Consider the following 22,236-nt stretch of genomic DNA (forward strand, 5'->3'; position numbering starts at 1 on the left):
TTGTCACAAACTTTCGAGTCGATACAGTAACGTGCGGTTGAAGATTTCCCGTCTGTAACGTGCTGGGAGCGCACAATACAGACGAGTAAGGCGATCCAGCGATACAGTCTCCAGTTTCACGCGTCCTTAGCGCTTCGTAAAATAGACACATAACCCTTTCCGCACGCAGCATGTAAATGAACGAATTAGCTGTATAATGAAGGAATTAGCTATTCCCCTCCAATACTGTAACGGGCGCTGATATTATCTCCTTAGTAACCCGCTGTTTTGCCGCAGGCTTAACGTGTTAGTTTACCGCCTCCCCCTAGTAGGAGTTAGGACTGTGAGTCTAGTAACAAATCCATCGACACCGCTTAAGATACTCAAAAACAATAAAACACAAAAAAAAAAAAGCGATACAGAGATGATCGAGAAAATGTAATGCTGTGGGACACATAAAACCTGTCAGAAAAAAAAATAAAAATTTTTAAATACCTGTCGGAGGGCCGCGTGGGTCCAGGCGGGCGGCGGCGGGAGCTGGGGTGGTCGCGTGTTAAATCTAGGCTGCGGGCGGGTGGACGCGCGTTAGTTTCAGACGGCCGGCGGGCAGCGGCGGGAGCCGGGTGGTCGCGTGTTAAATCTAGGCCGCGGGCGGGTAGGCGCCTGTTCCAGGCGGCGGCGGGTGGACGCACGTTAGTTTCAGACGGCCGGCGGGCAGCGGCGGGCAGCGGCGGGAGCCGGGTGGTCGCGTGTTAAATCTAGGCCGCGGGCGGGTGGGCGCCTGTTCCAGGCGGCGGCGGCGGGGGCGGGTGGACGCACGTTAGTTTCAGACAGCCGGCGGGCGGCGGCGGGAGCCGGGTGGTCGCATGTTAAATCTAGGCCGGGTCGCACAGGCGCGCATTCATCAACTGCCGATGGGGGCTGCCTCCGGAAGCCCCCACCGGCAGTGAATGAATGCGCGCCTGTGCGACCCCTGCGATTCGGCGCTCAAGGCAGTCACATGCCGTGACGTCGGGCGTCGTGACGTCACGCCTTGAGCGCCGAATCGCAGGGGTCGCACAGGCGCACATTCATTCATCCAGGCAGAGGAACCGGCGGCGAAAGCTGCCGGCTCCTCCGCCTGGATGAATGAATGCGCGACTGGTCGCACAGGCGCGCATTCATCCAGGCGGAGAAGCCGGCTGCTTTCGCCGCCGGTTCCTCCGCCTGGATGAATGAATGTGCGCCTGGTTGCACAGGCGCGCATTCATCCACCGGCAGTGAATGAATTCATTCATCCAGGCGGAGGAGCCGGCTGCTTTCGCCGCCGGTTCCTCCGCCTGGATGAATGAATGCGCGCCTGTGCGACCCCTGCGATTCCGCGCTCAAGGCGTGACGTCATGACTCCCGACGTCACGGCATGTGACTGCCTTGAGCACCGAATCGCAGGGGTCGCACAGGCGCACATTCATTCACTGCCGGTGGGGGCTTCCGGAGGCAGCCCCCACCGGCAGTGGATGAATGCGAGCCTGTGCGACCCGGCCTAGATTTAACACGCGACCACCCGGCTCCCGCCGCCGCTCGCCGGCCGTCTGAAACTAACGCGCGTCCCCCCGCCGCCGCCGCCTGGAACAGGCGCCCACCCGCCTGCAGCCTAGATTTAACACGTGACCACCCGCCCCCCGGATCCCGCCCGCCGACCGCCTGGACCCACGCGGCCCTCCGACAGGTATTTAAAAATTTTGTTTTTTACACTTCCTGGTTCCTGTCATTTCAAATGACATTTGAAATGACAGGTACCAGCGCACCCAGGTTACTGTATAGGCGCTGTATTAAGCGCCTATACAGTAAAATGGGTTGCGCGGGCATAACCCTTCCCTAACGCTTCACAGCCGCGGCATGCATTTGCATGCAATTAGAAGAGAGTATCAGGCGCTAGGTCAAGAGAACTGTGCATGCGGGGAGGAAGGGTGCGCCTGACACTGCCGCACTGTTTCTACCGCGGCCTTACAGTATCGACCCGTTTGTATGGTGCAAGCAGCAGCACGGCTGCCATCACTGGGGGGGGGGGGGGAAAACCCATCAAAAATCAAGATCATTTATTCAAAACATTTTTATAGTTCGTTACTAATTTCTTCCAAACATAACAGTCCATAAATACTTATCTTCTCATACTTTTGAATAAATGATCTTCTCCCAAGTTACAGTATGAGCTTGGAGTAGTATGCCGGGAACGGATAGCTGTGCAGCACACACGTTTGCACGAAGCTCCTCCTCCTCCTCCTCCTGAGCCATTGAATTTAAGTCTTATCTGCAGGGGATGAGGAGAGCACCGGAAGTGTACTGATGGGAGGAGCAGCAGTGGAAGAGCTCTGGTAGCTGCATACAGCCACCAAGGTGTAACTCTGCCTGCTGTCAGCAGTAAGGTAACATAGTAATGACGGCAGATAAAGACCAGGTGGTCCATCTAGTTCACCCAGCAATCTGTCTATGGTGGTAATTGCCGCTCCGTGCAGGTTACCCCACACTGACGTCTCCTTTCTCTTGCACTTGTATATATAGTGGGACGTGGTGCCTTGTAATAGGTTCATGTGAGTGTCTGTTCCCCCCTTTCCCTTTGTTTTAAAATTTGGAAGAGATTGATAGCGGCTTTCAGCGCTTCCTGGCTCTTCATGTCACCATACGAGTCTCCTTCATGTCTGCATTGCCTGTCCCTAAAACTTTGGTGTGTCGCATAATGGGCCAGATTTTAAAACTTAAGCGCGGGTGTAGATTTGTGCGCGCAACCTGGCGCACACAAATCTATCCCCGATTTTATAACATCCGCGCGCATGTTATAAAATCCAGGGTTGGCGCGTGCAAGGGGGTGCACACTTATGCACCGAGCCCTAGGGGAGCCCCAATGACTTTCCCCGTTCCCTCCGAGGCCGCTCCGAAATCGGAACAGCCTAGGAGGGAACTTTTTTTCGGTTCTCCCCCCCCCACCTTATTTTATTTCTTACACCTGCCCAAGGCAGGCATATCTTGTGCGCACCGGCCAACTGCAACGGAGGAGGCCCCGAGACATACGTGCGTCCCGGGGCTTGCGCGCGCCGCCGAGATTATGCAAAATAGGTTCGGCGCCCACAGGGGCAGATTTTCTCGGGTTACATGCATAGCCTTTGAAAATCTGCCCCGATATTTTTATTGAAGGAGATGTGCCTTGGACTTGAAAAGGTTGGGAAACACTGATATAACTAATTAAGTGAAATATATCTTGACTAGCTTTCGAGGGTTATCTTCCCTTCAGGTCAAAACTGAAGGCAAAAATGACTTGTTGATGTGAAAATTTTTTTTTTTTTTTTGTGAAAGAAGCCAATTTTTTTTCAAACAATAAGACCTTTGGGTTACCTGTAAAAGTCTTTTCTGGCTTTGTTTTATTAATTTGTTTATAATTTGTTATTCTGTAACGACATTTGCTTTATACATTGTTTTTGTAACTTTTCTGTGCTTTTTCTCTGATTTACTTGTGAAGAAGCTGAATTTTGTTTTCAAATGGCAAGGCCTTTGGTTTACCTGTGCAAGCTTCTCTGACTGTTTTTTTTTATTAATTTTTGTTTATAATTTATTATACTGTGGCAATACTCGCTTTATACATTCTTTGATTTTTCTGTGCTTTTTCACTGCATTGACTTACCTGTGAATAGCAGTTTATAAATTTTAAAATATATGCTCAGTTTGTGATATAAAATCTTTTATACACTCCGCTACTGGCTACTGTTATCAAGCCAAATGTTTACTATTTGAGTTAGAAATTTTTTTTTTAATTTAAATATTCCATTTTCATGTGTAGTTGAGTGTTTAAAGGTATTCCTATGAACTGACTATCTTCATATGCAACCTAAATGATTGAATATTGTACAATGGCTTATTGCACATACACTTTTTGAAACACTGATGGAAACTGTTGGAAACAGGATGCTGGGCTTGATGGACCCTTGGTCTGACCCAGTATGGCATTTTCTTATGTTCTTAATCATATTGAAGATGATATTCAAAAGCTACTTAGCCAGATCAATAGGACTTATCTGGCTAAATAGCCAGAAATTCAGCAGCCACTTAGCTGGATAAATGACTTATCTGTGTAACTTTTTAGCCAGATAACTTGTGGGTGGGCAGTAGAGGTAACAGGGTAGCACTACTTAGCTGGATAGGTTATCCGGCTAAATAGCAATATTCAGACTTAGCCAGATAAATCTTATCCTTTTGTTTAGACCTGCTATCCCCAATTTATCTAGGGATATTCAACTGCATAGCCATGCAATTGAATAATCCGTCTGTTTGCTATATAAATTTATCCAGCTAACTTAGGGCCTGATTCATCTGTCTTTTCCCATAACAGAATGGGAGAAAAGCTTTAGTGAATCAAGCTATGTTTGGAATATCTACCCCCATTGTCTGCAAAAAAACAAAACAAAACTCCAGAAATACTAATTTTTATACTAATTTTTTCTCCTGTTTATAGACACTGTGGGCTATGTAATGTAAAGATTGATTAATGTGACACAATTTTGACAAGGGATTACTGAAAGTAATTGTTTTTGAAGATAGTCGTCAGAGCAATCCATAGTAATTTAGATTCAGCCTCCTGCCAAGGGCACTATTGCTGTTAGAAAATGAAAAATTTTAAAAGATGTAAATATTTATTCTCATTTTTTTTGTTTAAGCCTTGTATTAGCAGCAAAGTACAGTGATCTTTTAATATCAGTTGTCTACTGAAGCAGGCTATCAATTAGCCAGTATTAAGGTTTCATTTTCTACTCTGATAATGATTCTGAAGCATTGATTTGAAAGATAACTTGCCAATTTTTGTTGTGTTTTTCTAGTTTCAGAAATCTTACCCTGGAACATACAAAGAACGATTTCCCACACCTGAAAGTGAAGCGGCGGTGTTTCCAGAAAAACGTAAATTGAAACCTCCACTTCTGTTTTTCACACTGAAAAAGCCTTTTCAACCCTTTCAAAGAACAAGAAGCTTCCGGATGTAACTTTTGTTACTACCTAGCTTGTAAACACCTTATCAATGTTATAGACTTATGAAAACTGGCAGTTGACTACTGAAAAGACTTTATCTACCAGACAGTGTTAAACTTTTATCAGAAGTTTAAATCCTATAGTTTGGTATTAAGCAATAAGCCATTATCAGTGTTTTGGTGAATATTTCACTTGGAGTTGGGCTGATCTGGGCATTGTCAAATGCATTCCACCTCTGTTATCTGAGGAGTTGATGGGTATTTTACATCATAATGATCATATTTACAAAATAAATGTTAAATTGAGGTGGTCTTTTTTTGTGTTTTGTTTTTTAAATCACATTTTTAAAATGAAAAGCAATTGAAGGTTATGATCGGAGATGGAATGCACCTGAAAATAGAGAGCACTCCAAGTCCCTTGGATTATTCTACTTCTAAGTGCAAAATTTGTCCACCCCAATCTTTATTTATTTTTAATCAATATACATTAAAATGTGGTAAAGGATTTTAGGTAAAAAGAAATAATGATTATATAGCTTAGGGGAGTATATAATCAAACTGTCTGGCAAACTTCTCAGGTAGCTTTTACCTGAAGGGTTTCCAGCAATAATCAAAGCAAAAACTGCCTGAATAGTTTTGCTTCAGTTATTGCCTCCTCAAAAGTACCTGCACAAATATGCATCTGCTTTTTTGTTTTAGTACTTTTTTTTAAAGGCAAAACAAGGTATGTAGTTGCTTCCAGTGACTTAATTCTACCTCCAAATACCCACATAGAGGGTGAGCAATAATCAAACAGTCCACTTCTGCAAGTAAATCCGTATTTTACCTGTGGAAATGACTTTGATTATTGCACTCCCCATTTTTTGTTACAAGTTTGGTGCCTGTCTTAATTTGGATGAGTGATAAGGATAATTGTAATGTTTACTTAAGTTTTCCTACACTTCATTTCTGTTGGGGCTGCTTAGCCATAAATGTACTTGAATATGATTTGGATGAATAGATTATACTGTATATGCTACTGGAATTTTTAAAGTTTGCTAAAGGCAACAAATTGTAAATACTTGAATCAATTTAATACATAGTTTGTTTGTTTTTTTATTCTGAAGCGAAATGGCTACAAATTTTACATCTTGTTACATTGTAAACTATTTCCTCGTAGAATAAAAGTGTTAGAAAATGAATGATCCTGTCCAATATAATAATGAAACCAAATTATATGCTACTGTATGAAATGCTTCTCTGTCAGTCCACTTTAGTGCTGTTAACTAGCGTACAGACACCCAAAGACCCTTGCTTACTAGACTTTCTGTAATATGGAATATACTATATAACTTGGTGTCACCAGGATTTGTTCAGAAGTCACTTATCTTCACTTATTTCCTTAAGGTGAGTATAGAATAAAGGGTCAACAAACCCTAAAGTTATAGGCAGAATCTTTTTATTGGACTAACTTAATACACTTGTGACAAGCTTTCGAGGGTTATCTTGTCTTCATCAGGTCAGTGAAGAAACAACACAGTTTACACTAAGATTAAATAGAACAGAATTATCTAGGTCTTAAGAGTACTTAAATATGCCATTACAGGTCAGTGAAGGAAATTGGGCTGATAGAGGTAATGAGACTGTAAAACTTTACAGTTGAAAGATCCTATATCTGATAGTGAGACAATGTCATAAGAACACAAGATATGCCATACTGGGTCAGACCAAGTATCCTGACTCCAATAGTGGCCAACCAAGTCACAAGTACTTGGCAAGTACTCAAACATTAAATTAATAGATCCTAAGCTACTTAGCCTTATTGATTGATAGCAGTTTATGGACTTCTGCTCTAGGAATTTATCCAAACCTTTTTTAAACCCAGTTACATTAACAGCTGTAACCACATCCTCTGGCAGTGAATTCCAGAGTAATTATGAATTGAGTGAGAGAATTTTCTCAGACTTGTTTTAAATTAACTACTTGCTAATTTCATTGAGTGCCCCCTAGGACTTGTATTTTCTGAAAGAGTAAATAACCGATTCATTTTTAACCATTTAACTCCTTCCATGATTTTGCAGAACTCTACCATATGCCCCCCTCAGCCATCCCTTCTCAAAACTGAACAGCCCTAACCTCTTTAGCCTTTCCTCATAGGGGAGCCATTCCATCTACTTTATCATTTTGGTCACCCTTCTCTGAACTTTCTCCAGTGCAACTATATCTTTTTTGAGATGCGGTGATCAGAGTTGCACACAGTAATCAAGGAGTGATCTCAGCATGCAGCGATACAGAGGCATTGACATCCACAATTTTATTCACCATTCCCTTCCTAATAATTCCTAACATTGTGTGCTTTTTTGACAGCCACATCACACTGAGCTTACGATTTCAATGTATTTTCCACTATGACGCCTAGATCTCTTTCATGGGTGGTAACTCCTAGGATAGAACCTAACATTGTGTAACAGCAGCAAGGGAATATTTTTCCCTATATACATCACCTTGCACTTGTCCACATTAAATTTCATCTGCCATTTGGAAGCCCAATCTTCCAGTCTCACAAGGTCCTCCTGCAATTTATCACAATGTGCTTGTGATTTATCTACTCTGAAAATGTTGTCATCCACAAATTTAACCACCTCACTCGTTGTGCCTCTTTCCAGATCATTTATAAATATATTAAAAAGCAGTGACCAGATGCAGGAGTTGCTTTCTGTAACCTCTTTTATTTGTTTCCTTCCATTATGCCTTCTAAACGCAAAGGCAGAGTGCAGGTCTTCCCTCCCGATGTCCCCCTCATGCCTGGACAGCAGTTTTTACCATCTCTCATCTCTGGTTTGGCTGCAAACTCCATTTTTAAGGCAGGTGAAGGAGATCCGCCATGAGAAGTCACTTTCAGTCCCCCGGATCCTCTGCTACCACTAGTGCAGAGACTTGCTTTCCCTCCGCTGACTGCGGCAACATTGGTCGACGTGCTGACGCTCAATGTTGGAATTACCACTGTCTGCACTGCTGACTAAGGACGTGGGGAGAGACAGTTTTTCAGCTTGTTTGGCTTCTTCATCCCCCGCTGAAATTCAGGGTAAGTCAATGGACTCCTCGGCTTTGAAGCTACTTAATGCTCCAAGATTTGAGCCTTCTTGACTTTTCTCTGAATCTCTTCTTCCGGCCAAACCGGCTTTGATCACTCTAGATGCAATCTGGGACTTGATGGTAGGTTTTGGTCGCTCCATGAAAGATTGCAGTTCTAAGATAGACCTTAAGAACATAAAATAAATTGCCATACTGGGTCAGACCAAGAGTCCATCAAATCTAGCATTCTTTTTCCAACAGTGGCCAATCTAGGTTTATAAGTACCTCGCAAGTACCCAAACACTAAATAGATCCTATGCTACTGATGCCAGTAATAGCAGTGGCTACTCCTTTCTTTCTAATAAAGTTGATGCTATGGGGAATAATTGAGACCCAGCTTTCTGAAATTCAAATAAATTCTACTACTGAGACTGCTATTGGGAATATTCAGATCTTTAGTGCTTCGGTGATTAAGGATCAAAGTAATTAGGGATGTGAATCGTATTTCTGACGATTGAAAATATCGTACGATATTTTCAAAATCGTCAGAAATCGGGGGCTCCCCGTAACCGATAGGAAAACCCCACAAAATTGTTTGTGGGGGTTCTCTTATCGTTTTGGGGGAGGGCGGGAAAAACGGCACACAAAAATAACCCCTAAACCCACCCTGAACTTTTAAAACTAATCCCTTAGCTTCCCCCACCCCCCCCCCCCAAAACCTTTTACAGGTACCTGGTGGTCCAGTGGGGGTTCCAGGAGTGATCTCCCGCTCTCGGGCCGTCGACTGCCACTAATAAAAATGGCGCCAATGACCCTTTGCCCTTACCATGTAACAGGGTATCCGTGCCATTGGCCGGCCCCCAGTGCTCCCTCCATGTGATAGGGGTCAGCCAATGGCACGGATACCCTGTCACATGGTAAGGGCCATTGGCGCCATTTTGATTAGTGGCAGCCGACGGCCTGGGAGCAGGAGATCGCTCCCGGGACCCCCACTGGAGCACCAGGTACCTGTAAAAGGTTTTGAGGGGTGGGGGAAGCTAAGGGATTAGTTTTAAAGGGTTGGGGTGGGTTTTTTGTTTATCGGCTCGGGCGCAGCCGATTAAAAAAAAACCAAAAAAACTGATCGGACCGCACTAAAAAAAAAAAAAAAAAAATCACGCTGTGAATCGGAACCGGTTCCGGTTCCGATTCACATCTCTAAAAGTAATCTCTCTTGTAGACTCAAGAATTTGGAGAATTATACATAGCATTTAAACCTGCATCTCTTGAACTTCCAGAAGGTGGTGGGTGAGAATTCCTAACACCCTGAAGAAATCTATTTAATTTTCCTCTTTTATGTAGTTTTTAGCTGTTACTATTTTAACAAAACAATGTATTTTCTTGTGTGTTTTAATTTGTAAACCGTTGTGAAGGCATGTCTGATGTGATGGTATAGAAAGCTAATAAACTAAACTAAATATTTCCTGGATAATTTCCAAATTGATCCTGAAAAGCTTCCTTCTATCAGCAAGACTTATTTTATCTCTTCGCCTAATAAAAGGAACCCTCAGCCATCTCAATCTGAATGTTCACCTAATGTTTTTGAAAAATTGACCGATTTCTTGGAAGATTCTGATGCTGAGATTGAGTGTTCCACATTGTTTCCTTCATCTCTGAACAGAGTGTAAGTGAGGTTATGAAAACATACTTCAAGAATATTTCTTCTTTATTTCATGGACAAACAATTCATATTTTCCCTGATTTCTCCTCCTTCATTGCTGCTCCCCCTTCCCCATCCCTGTTTATTGTATTTCACTCTCTTGTTAATTTGTTACAATGTAAACCGGCATGATGCTCCAACGAATGTCGGTATATAAAACTCAACAAATAATAAATACAATTTTGCCCATTCTACACAAGAAAGGCAAGCATTTCTTGTTCTTAGGTCTCTGGCTACTTCTTTAGGATGTTCTTTTGTTCTCAGATACCCTTGTAAATGTGTGTGATTTCACGATGATTGTCTTGTGGTGTTTCTGCCTGAACAACTTAAATCTTTCATCAATTCCAGAAGTATTCCATCTCCCTCTTTAGGGAATAATCAGGTCTAGAAGTTGATCCATTTCAAATTTCTCTCTGCTGGATTCATGTTAAACTAGTTTCTTCATTTTTACTTTTTCCTTGTTTCTCATATTTTCTTTTCCCTCTTCTATTTCTTTAATTGATGATTGGTTTACAATAATTATTTCATGTATACTTGTTTTCTTTTTCTAGTATTTATTTCTTTTGTAGATTGTATATCCTTTCATCTTTTACTGTAAGAATGGTGTTCTCCTTATATTTTTGAAATTAATAAATATAGTTGTAAAAAAATGTTTTAAAAAGTACTGATCCTAGTACAGATCATTGAGGCACTCCACTGTTTTACCTTTTTCCACTGTGAAAACAGACCATTTAATCCTACTCTGTTTCCTGTCTTTTAACCAGTTTGGAATCCACAAAACGATATCACTTTCTATATCCCATGGTTTTAGTCTACTTAGAAGCCTCTCATGAAAGACTTGGTCAAACACCTTCTGAAAATCCAAATACACCACATCTACTAGTTCACCTTTGTCCACATGTTTATTCATCCCTTCAAAAAAAAAAAAGTAGGAGATTTGTGTGGCAAGACTTCCCTTGGGTAAATCCATGCTGGTTGTGTCCCATTAAACCATGTCTATTTAAATGTTCTGTGATTTTATTCTTTATAACAGTTTCCATAATTTTTCCTGGCACTGAAGTCAGGCTCACCAGTCTATAGTTTCCCAGATCTCCCCTACAACCCTTTTTAAATATTGGGGTTACATTGGCTACTCTCCAGTCTTCAGGTAAAATGGATGATTTTAATGATAGGTTACAAATTTTTACTAATAGGTCTGAAATTTTGTTTTTGAGTTTTTAGAAACCTGGGCTGTATACCATCTGGTGCAGGCGATTTTACTACTCTAACCTACTACATCTTTCAGGTTCACCATAATTGGTTCAGTTCATCTGATTCATCATCCTCGAAAAAAGTCTTGAATGGGTATCTCCCCAACATCCTTTTCAGTAAACACTAAAGCAAGGAATTTGTTTAGTCTTTCTGCAATAGCCTTATCTTCCTTAAGTGTCCCTTTAACCCCTTGATTATCTAATGGTCCAGCCAACTCCCTCGCAAGCCTTCTGCTTCGGATATATTTAGGAAAGTTTTTATTATGAGTCTTTGCCTCTATGGCCAGCTTCTTTTCAAATTCTCTTAGCTTGTCTTATTAATGTTTTATATTTAACTTGCCAATGCTTATGCTTTATCCTATTTTCCTCTGAGGGCTCCTTCTTCCAATTTTTGAATGAAGATCTTTTGACTAAAATAGCCTCTTTCACTTTAACCATGCTGGCAATCGTTTGGCCTGCCTTCCACCTTTTTTAATGCATGGAATACATCTGAACTGTGCTTCTAAAGTGGTATTTAAAAAAAAAAAAAAAAAAAAAAAGTCCATGCTTAATGCGCACTCTTTACCTTTGTAGCTGCACTTTTTGAGTTTCTTTTTCTTTTTCTTTTAACTATTTTCCTCATTTTGTCAAAGTATTCTTTTGAAAGTTTAGTGCTAGAGCCATGTATTTACTTCTGTCGTCCTGCTGTCATTAATTCAAATTTGATCATGTTATGATCACTATTGCCAAGCAGCCCCACTACAGTTACCTCTTCCACTAGATCCTAGACTCCACTCAAAATTAGATCTAAAATTGCTCCCTCTCTCATCTGTTTCTGAACCAATTGCTCCATAAAACTAATTTATTCCATCCAGGAACTTTATCTCTCTAACTCAGTGGTTCTTAACCGGTGTGTTGCCAAGCACATGCAGGTGTCTCCACACTTACCGGTCCCCCACTGACCTAGTTGCTCCTCCAGCCCCAATGAAATAGGAACTCATCCTCAGCCTGGGCTTAAAATGCTGATAGCCTGGGCGGACTGCAGCAGGAGAGCTGGAGTTAGTGGCATCGGCATGGTCTCTTCTTCCCGTGGCCCAGAAGAAGTGGCATGCAGCGGCCACATGCGCAGGAAGAAGAGACATACTGGTGTGTGCATCATCGGCCTGAAGAAGAGAGGCGTGGCCTGAAGAACGAGCAGTGTAGAACACAAGAGGAGCAACGTCAGCCCTCACAGCCGATGGGACTTCATTTTCGAAGCTGTGAGGGCTGGAAGTGGAAGAGGCTGCTGCTGCCACTATTTCGATTGGTGGGGGAAGAGAGAGTGAGTGAGCAAGATATGTGTTTGAGATCCTATGTATGTGTGTGATTGAGATCCTTTGTGTGTGAAAGTATGAATGTAAGTGTATGACTGAGAAGCCTGTATATGTAAGTGAGATATCATGTGCATGTATTAAGAGCCTGTGGGGCTGATGCAATACAGTACGCTCAGCTGCGCGCACTGTTTAATCCACTGTTGGACACGGGTTAAATAGGCACAAATCCACCCCTAATGCAATAGGGGGATTAGCAACTATTTTACGCTTGTCCGACGCAGAGTGAATGAGTTAGCGCTCATCACGTGCAAATGCATGTGAATGAGGCTATTACTCAATCACTCCAAATGCAAAAAAATAAATCTGCGTCTCAAACGCACATTTATCGCTCAGATATTAACTCTTGCCTGGAGCAGTCATTAATAGCTGAGCGCACTGAAAAAAAGTACAGAAAAGAAAAAACTGCTTTTCTGTACTTTTTTTAAAGTTAAAAAAAAAAAAAAAGAAAAAACCCCGTCGGCCACTTTGAAGACCGATGCCGTTATGCTCAGCGTCTGTTTTCATAACCAGCCGGCTGCAGCAATGAAAACCGCCGATAAAGCCTGCATTGGTGTTCATAACCGGCAGACCGCCGGTATCCACGAGGTTGCATTAGCAAGGGAGGCGCTAAGGTTGCACTAGCGACCCTAGTGCCTCCTTGCTAGCGCGACCCCCTAATTTGTTTATTGCATGGCGCCCCCCCTTGCGGGCACCATGCATGCACTAAGAAAGCGGGCGCTGAAATGTCAATTCCTGCTTTCCGCAAATTTTATTGCATTCTATGTGTAAGTAAGTGAGAGAGCATGTGTCTGTGTGTGATTGAGAACTGGTGTAGGTAAGAGAGTATGTGATTGAGAGCCTGTGTGAGACAGCATGTTATGTAAGAGTGTGAAAGCCTCCGTGTAAGTGTGAAAAGACAGCATGTGTGTAAATGTGATTAAGAGCCTATATAAGTGAAAGAGAGAGAGTATGTGTGTGTGATTGAGAGCCAGTGAGAGAGAGAGTTTGTGTGTGACAGAGAGGAGAAATGTTGCAAGCAAACCAACCCTCCTGCTAATTCAAAACATTCTCAGGGCACCTGGATATCAAACGTTCCCAAATATGCAGAGCAAAGCATGTTTTTTTTTTATCCTTATTTTTCATTATTGGGTCTTTGCGCCTGCTATTTTGAAATTTTTTCGGTCTCCAGAAATTTTTTGGGTTTTTAATTATTGGATATTCCATTAGTCAGCTGTTTCGAAATCTGTTCTTTTTATTATGGTTTTACTGCTATTTTATATTTCTTGATTTGTTTTGAGGACTGGTGAAGTTTCTCTCTTTCCTTTGTTACACCACATACAATCTCTCTGGCTTGTTGCGGTTTCCAGTTCAGTTTTTGTCTGCATGCTTCTAGTTATGCTTTATGGTCTCTTTATTCTTTGTTAGGTGAGGGTCTGCACATGTGACTAAGGTGAGGTTTTCTGCTGGCGTGTGGCTTCTGTGTAGGACTTTATATCAGCCTGGCTTGTTCCATTTTCCTCACAGGAGGAATATTGGAGTTTTAAGGCCTGGTGTAATATTTTTCAGTTTTGCCTTTTAAGGTGGTTACTTTTGAGTGCTGGAAATTGATGCCGTTTTGGTATGGGATGTTTACTATTTATGCAGTTTCTGTTCAGACAGAGTACTTATCTTTCCCTTGTGTCATTCTTAACAATTAAAAATAATACTGGGCCTTTATTTTTTATTTCCGCCATGAATTGTAATGAGCAATGTGACACAGATGTGAGAGTGGTCTGTCAGGTATGTCACGATGGGAAAAAGGTTGAGAACCACTGGTCTATGGGATGGTAAAGAGTCATCTTTTTTTTTTTTTACTCTGACTCTGAGAGCTGGAAAATGAAACCAATAAGAAAAGTCCATATGCATGGTACAAAATCACACCAACCTTTCAGATTAGCTTCTAAATAAATGTAGCAGTAGTCCTTTGTCTTTTCATGACCATATTAGCTGTTTTAACATTTTTACAGCTAATTATTTTTACTTACATATAATAAACATTTTTTCTCCAAACCAAGGGTTAAATCCATATTTATATGATCTCACCTGGTGACCACCACCCCCCAGTTTCTGATATGTTTTAATCACCTTTTAAACTTTTAATTTTCCTATAGGCACGGTGTAGACTGCCTCTCGGTGATATAGAAATGATGGCAGAAGAAGACCAAACGGCCCATCCAGTCTGCCCAGCAAGTTTTGCACTTTTTTTTTCTCATACTTATCTGTTACTCTTGGCTCTTAGTAACCTTTGGTTCTATATAGTAACCCCTCAGGACCCCTCAGCCTACACTGTAATCATGCCTGGACTTTGATTAGAGCCCTACCACTGCAGTGTAGCACCAGCTGCTCTGAGCTGCATTTATCTATTTAAATAAATCTCATCACGGCACTTCTGGGCTCTCTCTGGCTGCTGGGAGCTCCCCAGGCTCCCATGACCCCAGCAACAATAAGGTAGGTATTTATTTAAATGTACATTAGGGGTAATTTTCAAAGGAGTTATGCGCATAAATGTAACAAACATTCATAGCAATTTTCAAAAGCCATTTACTTGAATAAAACCCAATTTTACTTGAGTAAATGCTTTTTAAAATCAGGCCCTTATTGCATAGCGCTCTATTTTTAGTGTGCACATAGACCCCTATATCTCATGAAAAAGTTGCAAAAACATCTGGTTTGGAACCATTTCTGCCTGCTTTTAAAGAGTAACACAACATATTGAGGTACTTGTCTGTTGAAAAAGTTTTACATTTCCACCATTTAATTTGCAAATAGTACAAATATCACCATTAATCCTTTGCGACTTCTGTAAGAAAGCACAGAAAACAAAGTTCTTGCCAGCGGCGTGGTAGAAATCTTCACCATTCTGTACTAAGGTAATAGTGGTCCCTGATATTTTCTAGGCACACTATCATACCAGAAACTTTTCTGTTTCCAATAAAAACAGTAATTGGCCTTTTCTGTCCAGCTTCATTGTAGCAAATTCTGATATCTGAATAAAGCAAAGGTCTGTAGTCATATACCAAGGATTCAGGTGTAGCTGCACAAAAAGGAGTTCAACCTTTTACCTCAGGCATGCTAGGCACGCTTGGATGACAAAACAAGCCACTCAGCATATCCCTAGCAACCATCAATTTTATCCACTGCACAGGGCAGATCATCACATGCAGACAGCACAACACTTGATCATTCACATGGATGAACATAAGACTTCAACACACAATCACGTGAATCCCAATGAATAATCAGTCTAGGTACTGTGGCAGAGTGCAAATATCATGAGAAGAATGCCAAAAGTACTACCAGCACATAATATAGACGCTTGTTATTAATGTTGACCAATCATAATAGGCTTCATCATACAAACCAAATTGCTAGATGATTGGCCTTATTTTTAATCATCTGTCAAATCCAAGATCATGTAAATTTTTTTTAAAGATTTTTTTCAGTTACAATGTGCAAAGTCTCTATTATATGCAATATTTTATGACTTATCTTATAAACATCGCTGATGATATTAGGCTTGGAAGCCGTGAGTTATCAACACGCCCGACATGGGTCCATGTTTCGAACGCTGCTGTTCTTTGTCAAGGGCTCAAAAAATCAGCGTTGTATTTGTAGTCCTTAGTGTTTGTTTCGCGGAAACGCCATGTTGTGAATTCTTCAAACACTAAGGACTACAAATACAACGCTGATTTTTTGAGCCAGTTTTACCAGTTTGTCCCCAGTTCACCCAGTGAGAGTTCCTCCAAATTGCCTCTATTTTCTTAGCCTTCACTTCCCCCAGTTAACCCTGAACCTTAAAACCCCACAGGTCTTCCTATTTTTTTTTTTTAACATACATGGCATCCATAGCAGAAGTAAAGTTATGCGGCAGAGGACCATAGTGAGTACTGAATTGTATAAGTATTTACATGCATGTCTCTAGTTCATGCCCCAAAACACCCATGCCCTGCCCCTTTTTTAAACTTTCTAGATGTGCGCACTGTGGAAGGTATATACATATCTTGCTGGCCTTTAAAATCTGCTTGCCGCGTGCAAACCCAACTTATTTGCTCATCCCCTAACTCAGTGGTTCTCAACCTTTTTCCCATCATAACATACCTAACAGACCACATTCACATGTGTGACACACTGCTCATTACAATTCACGGCGGAAATAATAAAGGTCCAGTATTATTTTTATTGTTAAGAATGACACAAGGTAAAGATACATATTGTATCTGTAAAGAAATTACATAAACGGTAAACAATTTACAGCACTCAAACAGTAACCACCTTACCTAAGAAAAGGCAACACTGAAAATATTACACCAGGCCTTAAGACACCAATACATCTCCTATTAGAAAAACGACCAAGTCAGGCTGCTATAGAGCCCTACACAGAAACTACATGCCAGCAGAAAACCGCACCTGAATCACATGTGCTGACCCTCACCTAACAAAGAGACCAAAACGCATAACTAGAAGCATGCATACAAAAACTGAATTGGAAAATGCAACAAGCCAGAGTCTGTATGCAGTGTAACAAAGGAAAAAAAGAAACATCACCAGTCCTTATAAAACAAATCAAGAAATATAAAATCAGTAGCAGTAAAACCATACTAACAAAAAGAACAGATTATTTCAAAACAGTGGATGAATGGAACATCCAATAATTAAAAACTCGTATCAAAAATTTCTAGATACCAATAAAATATTTCAAAATAGCAGGCACAAAGACCCAGTAATGAAAAATAATAAGGATAATAAAATAATAAAAATAATAAGGATACAAAAAATGTTTTGCTCTGCATACCTGGGAACGTTTGATATCCTTATCCAGGTGCCTTGAGATTGTTTTGAATTAGCAGGAGGAGAGGTGGTTTGCTTGGAACTTTCTCCTCTCTCTCTCTCTCTCTCTCTCACTGGCTCACAATCACTCACATATACACATGCTTTTTCTCTCTCACTTATATAGGCTCTTTATTACACATTTACACACATGCTGTCTATCTTTTCAGGCTTACACACACAGGCTTTCAATCACACACATACATGCTGTCCTTTTCTCTCACACACAGACTCTTTCACATGCTTACACACATGCTCTCTCTCTTTCTCTCATTTACACACAGGCTCTCAATCACATACTCACATGCTCCCTCACCTAAACCAGCTCTCAATCACACACAGACACACATGATCTGTGGGCTTTCAAATACAGTTGTTACAAATTGACCGATGATCGTGACATCCAGGGGTAGTAATTTGCGAATCCATCTAGGTGGTTTACAGTAGCACATACATAAGTGAGATTATATATAAAAGACATCAGGACAGGTTTAAAATTGTAAATTAAAAAGTAAATAAAACAGGGTCGTCTAAAATAGACAAGTACATAAAACCATAATTAAAATTCATTAAGATAAGGATTAGAAGAGAGGGTAGACATTTGGGAATTAGTTATCTGGTGTTGTAGGCAATTGTACAGAGGTGAGTTTTTAAGGCCTTTTTGAATTCTTTGGTGTTAGATATTAGACTAATGTCTTAAGGCGAAGAGTTCCAGAGAGTCGGGCCAGCAACTGAAAAAGCTTGTTTGCGAGTAAGGTCAAGCCTCGCTGTTTTTATTGTTGGGATCTCAAGAATACATTTGTCCATTGAGCGTAGTTGACGTGTTGGTTTATAAAGCCTTAACATTGTGCAGAGACAAATTGATGAGGGATTGTAAAGTAAGTTGTGGATTATGGTAAGAATTTTGTATTTGATACAATATGGAACTGGAAACCAATGGAGATGCTGGGGTGATGTGATATAATAGGCGTGCGGTGGAGCTTTGAATAAGCTGAAGTGGATGAATTGTTGAAGCTGGTAAACCTAAATAGAGAGAGTTACAGTAGTCTAGGCTGGATAAAATCAGTGCTTGAACCACCGACCAAAAGTCTGATGTAAACAAAAGAGATTTAAGTTTCTTTAGCATTTGCACCACTGAAATGAAATATATATTTCATGCATATTCAGTTTGGATAGCCTGAAAACCAGGCCTCTTTGGGACTCTTCAGGATTGGAGTTGGCCACCTGTGCTATAGCCCAATAGTTCAGCACTTCAGACAAAGCAGGGACTGAGGCCCTAGGATTGAAAAAAACAAAAAAAAAACAAACCATTGTCAACATTAAGGGAACTCTTTTGTTCTGTCCCTCTAAACTTAAGTTACTATACACATAAAGACTGTAGGAGCAATGGATGGCCCGTGTCATTTTTTAAGATGGTGCCAGCCGTCCATTGCTCCTACCCTGTGGCAGAGGCCGGCCAATGGCACCAGTTGCCCTTACCATGTGACAGGGGCTAAGGGCCACCGGCCCCATTTTGATTATTGGCAGCTGATGGCCCGAGAGTGGGAGATCATTCCCAGGACCTCCGCTGGACCACCAGGGACTTTTGGCAAGTTTTGGGGGGGTTGTAATTAATTACATTTGAAGGGTTGGGGCGGGTATGGGTTTTTCGTTTCGGGGCAGATGAAAAAAATCGGCCCGAACAGTGGGAAAATGAAATTTCCTGTGACGGGCCGATAACGAAGGTCAAACCAAAAGGTTCGGCCGAATCGCATCTCTAGTATTTAAAGCCTTCCTGAATGCCTCTCCACTGCCTCAGCAATAGGTCGACTCCTTTGGAGAAGTGCTTTGCCTCTGCGATCCTGGTTCCTGCTCCTGCTGTATGTCCTGTCCCCGGTTCCTTGGCAGTCTGGTTTGTCTTCTGAGTTCTTGTCTTCATGGTCTATCTTCCCTTCTTCAGGCTTTCAGCATCTTCTTGCTCCTGTGGTTCCTTGTCCTCCCTCCTCTTTTTCACTCCTCGTCTCATCAGATTGGAATTCCGACTTTGACTTTGGATTGGACCTCTATGCTGCTTGACTTCCTGCTTACTACTACTGCTCAGACTCAGACTCAGTAGTAAGCAGGTGGCCTGCCTCAGACCACCTGCTTACTACTACTGCTCAGACTCTGCCTGCCCAGACCACCGCCTGAACCATGACACTGAGTGTACTCCACCTGCCATTAACCGCAGCCTGAACCTGTCTCCATTGCCTGCTGCCTGTCTTGACCACTGCTTGTACAGACTCTGCTTCTTCTTCTTCTTCATGCTGGCCTGCAACATCTCCTACGTGATGGATTTTCACTTCCACAGAGGCCCATGCCTAAGTCCAGCCTGTCCTGGCACCCAAGTGGGAATAAGGGCTGGTATTGGTGAAGCTCCAGTTGACCCTCTGCTCCAGCCAGCTTCGCCTGCTGACAGAGGGGACCTGCAGGGTTCCTCCCTGTGGGTTGTCAACTCCACCTTAGTCTAAGGGTCCACTTCGACAACATATACATAGATTATGCCATATATGTTTTACTACTGTGAGCCCCCTCAAACATTTTGTATGCGTGCAGGCTACAAGTCTTTTAAATAAATAAAATAAAAATCTAGTCACTCTTTCCCCTTTTTCTGTTTAAGTGAGACAGTAGTGTCTGCCAGGTTACCAGGGGAAAACAACAGAATTGCTCATACAGTTAAAGACCTCAACTAGAAGAGAGCTCAGATCAGGCAGAAACCTCTTGTACAAGATAATATTGTACCCTTCTAAGTCTGGACATTTCCACCCTGGGAGTGACAACTGCCTTTTAAAATTTTGAATAACGTGATGATAGGGAATACCAAAGCCTTAGCTTGGTTCTTGGATACCCTCAGGAGATCAATGCTATTTGGAGAATTGTCAGTGTCTTCTTTAGAGATAAGATCCAGGTTCGTACACAGCCCTGAAAAGCTTCCATAAAGATCTTTTCAATATTTCGGAACTTGTGGGTAGTAGTGCCAGTTCTGGCCCTTATCCCTCCAATCACATTTCTTCTTAATTACTTGAGCTAAAAAAGATCCCCCAGTTTTTCTGTGCCTCTAAAATTTCAACCTAATATACGTAATCAATCCAATCGCTTTCAAGATACTTAAGCTCATCTCGTGATTTAAGGGTTTGGTGTGATATTAATTTATCTACAGAATAGAGCAGCATAGCTCATTACTGGATATGCGCCATGTGATTATATTATCCCTTTCCTTAAGGAACTGCATTGACTTCCCATTGAGCAATGAGCTAATTTTAAAGTGATTATGTTGCATTTTAAAATTTTAATGGAGAGGCTCCAAGTCACAGGTATAGTCCAGCATGCATTTTGTGCTCTGCTACCCAATTTCTTCTTGAATTACCTACTTTTACGCGAGTACATTTGCAAGAGACTCAAAATATGTTTTCAATAGTTGAACATTCGGTCTGGAACAGACTTCCTTTAATGGTCAGGGAAGACTTTAAAGACTTTCATAAGCAGATCAAGGCCATTTATTTTAACAAGCATTTGGTTATATATGTGGTGTGGAGCTGTCACTCTCTGGCCTTATTTTATTTTATAAATTATTCTGATTTTAAATGTAGTTCTTATTTATTTATTAGGATTTGTTGACCCACTATCTGCAATTGTAGGTGCTGTACATTCAGAATAAAAAGCAATTCCTGTTTGTGAATATTGTTCAGAGTTTTAATTGTAATTAGCAGAGAACAATTTGGTTATTGCAGAATATACAACATTTGAAAAACATAAATACATAAATAAATAGAATTTAATGCCTGGAGCACTTTAGTTGTTTTCTTTTACATTCCAGATCTTTAATATTGGAGATTAATACCTCTTGTTTGCCCATCCTCTCTTTTTGCAATTGTCTAGCAACTGAGATTAGCCATTCCCTAATGCAGATCTTAAAAGTTTCCCAATGCAATCCAGGTTATAATCAGCTTTAGGATTATGATTAAAATTCCTCACTGTTCAGGGATAAGGCTTTGGAATTTGGTTTCCCCCAGCGAGTAGATGTTCAGCCATTATGCTTTAGTTTTAGGTCTATCCTCCTGAAGATCAGTCAAGATTAAGTGATGGTCAGATATGCTACTAAAAAAGATGACACTCCCTTGTGCACGCTACCAAATTAGGGAAGTAAAAATAAAAAATCTATCCAACCATACATGGGGAGGCCAATAGTCAGTACTAATTAGATGGATAAGTAATCACCGATCCAGCTCAATGGCAGCCACTGAATATCTGGCTACATTCAGCGCTTGCCACTTAGCTCAATAAGTACTTGGAGTGCTGCCTTAAGGGAGGTCCTTATGAATCTCTAAGCAGTTTCTCATGCTTGACCTTTGTGAGATGCATCTCCTGTAATAAGACAATCTGTGAATTGTGCTTACAAAAGAACTGTAGCATGAGCTTCCTATTACTTAGAGAGGAAATCCCTCCTTACATATATTCTTCACCCGTATATCTCTGAATTTATCTAGGTCTTTGAGATATCATACTGCATCTTAGCAAGCCATCTAGCAAAGGAAGGGTAATACCAGGTTGTGATTCCTTTTTTGAGCTGAGAATTGGCCTCAAGACTGTAATATATTACAATTTATTAAAGCTTACAGCTTGCCTAGCAATACAGACATGCTCTGTCCAATGTTGTGCCTGTACCACTTTTCCAAGTTTTCAAGCAAACGCAATGCTTGGTGGACATTTTGGTTGTGTGTTTTTGAGGTTCACGAACTCATGCAATTGTCCTGAGCTATTTCTCTTCTGTTTTTCCAACATTAGCCTCCAATCATATCTGTGAGTCTGAGGTTCTGCCCCAAAAAATGGAATTAACAGCCCATGGCCATACATTGGGCATCCAACCAATCATATTGAATCCCCCTCAGTGGGAAATCCTTGAGTCCAAGAGGAGGGTTTAGAAAACTTGATAACTTTCATACCCAAATCCATTCTGTGCATCTCTTTTTAAATGAAATTTGAATTCAGAACTTGCAGTGGTAAGAAGTTTAAAAAAAAAAAGATAAAAATAAAACCTATGCCCTCCC

The 22,236-nt window shown here is 41.3% G+C and overlaps 1 protein-coding gene across 3 annotated transcripts in view; it reads left to right on the forward strand.

Moving 5' to 3' along the window:
* DEPDC1B (DEP domain containing 1B) overlaps positions 1–6,151 on the forward strand; it is a 113,148-nt gene extending 106,997 nt beyond the window's left edge. For all 3 annotated transcript variants that reach the window (XM_029576638.1, XM_029576628.1, XM_029576647.1), the window contains one exon: positions 4,824–6,151. In XM_029576638.1, the coding sequence (XP_029432498.1) occupies positions 4,824–4,985 (162 nt within the window). In that variant the 3' untranslated portion in view covers positions 4,986–6,151. The remainder of the gene's footprint in view (positions 1–4,823) is intronic.
* The last annotated feature ends 16,085 nt before the right edge of the window (positions 6,152–22,236 follow it).

The sequence above is a fragment of the Rhinatrema bivittatum genome, chromosome 1 (genome assembly GCF_901001135.1).
Source record: "Rhinatrema bivittatum chromosome 1, aRhiBiv1.1, whole genome shotgun sequence".
NCBI lineage: Eukaryota > Metazoa > Chordata > Amphibia > Gymnophiona > Rhinatrematidae > Rhinatrema > Rhinatrema bivittatum.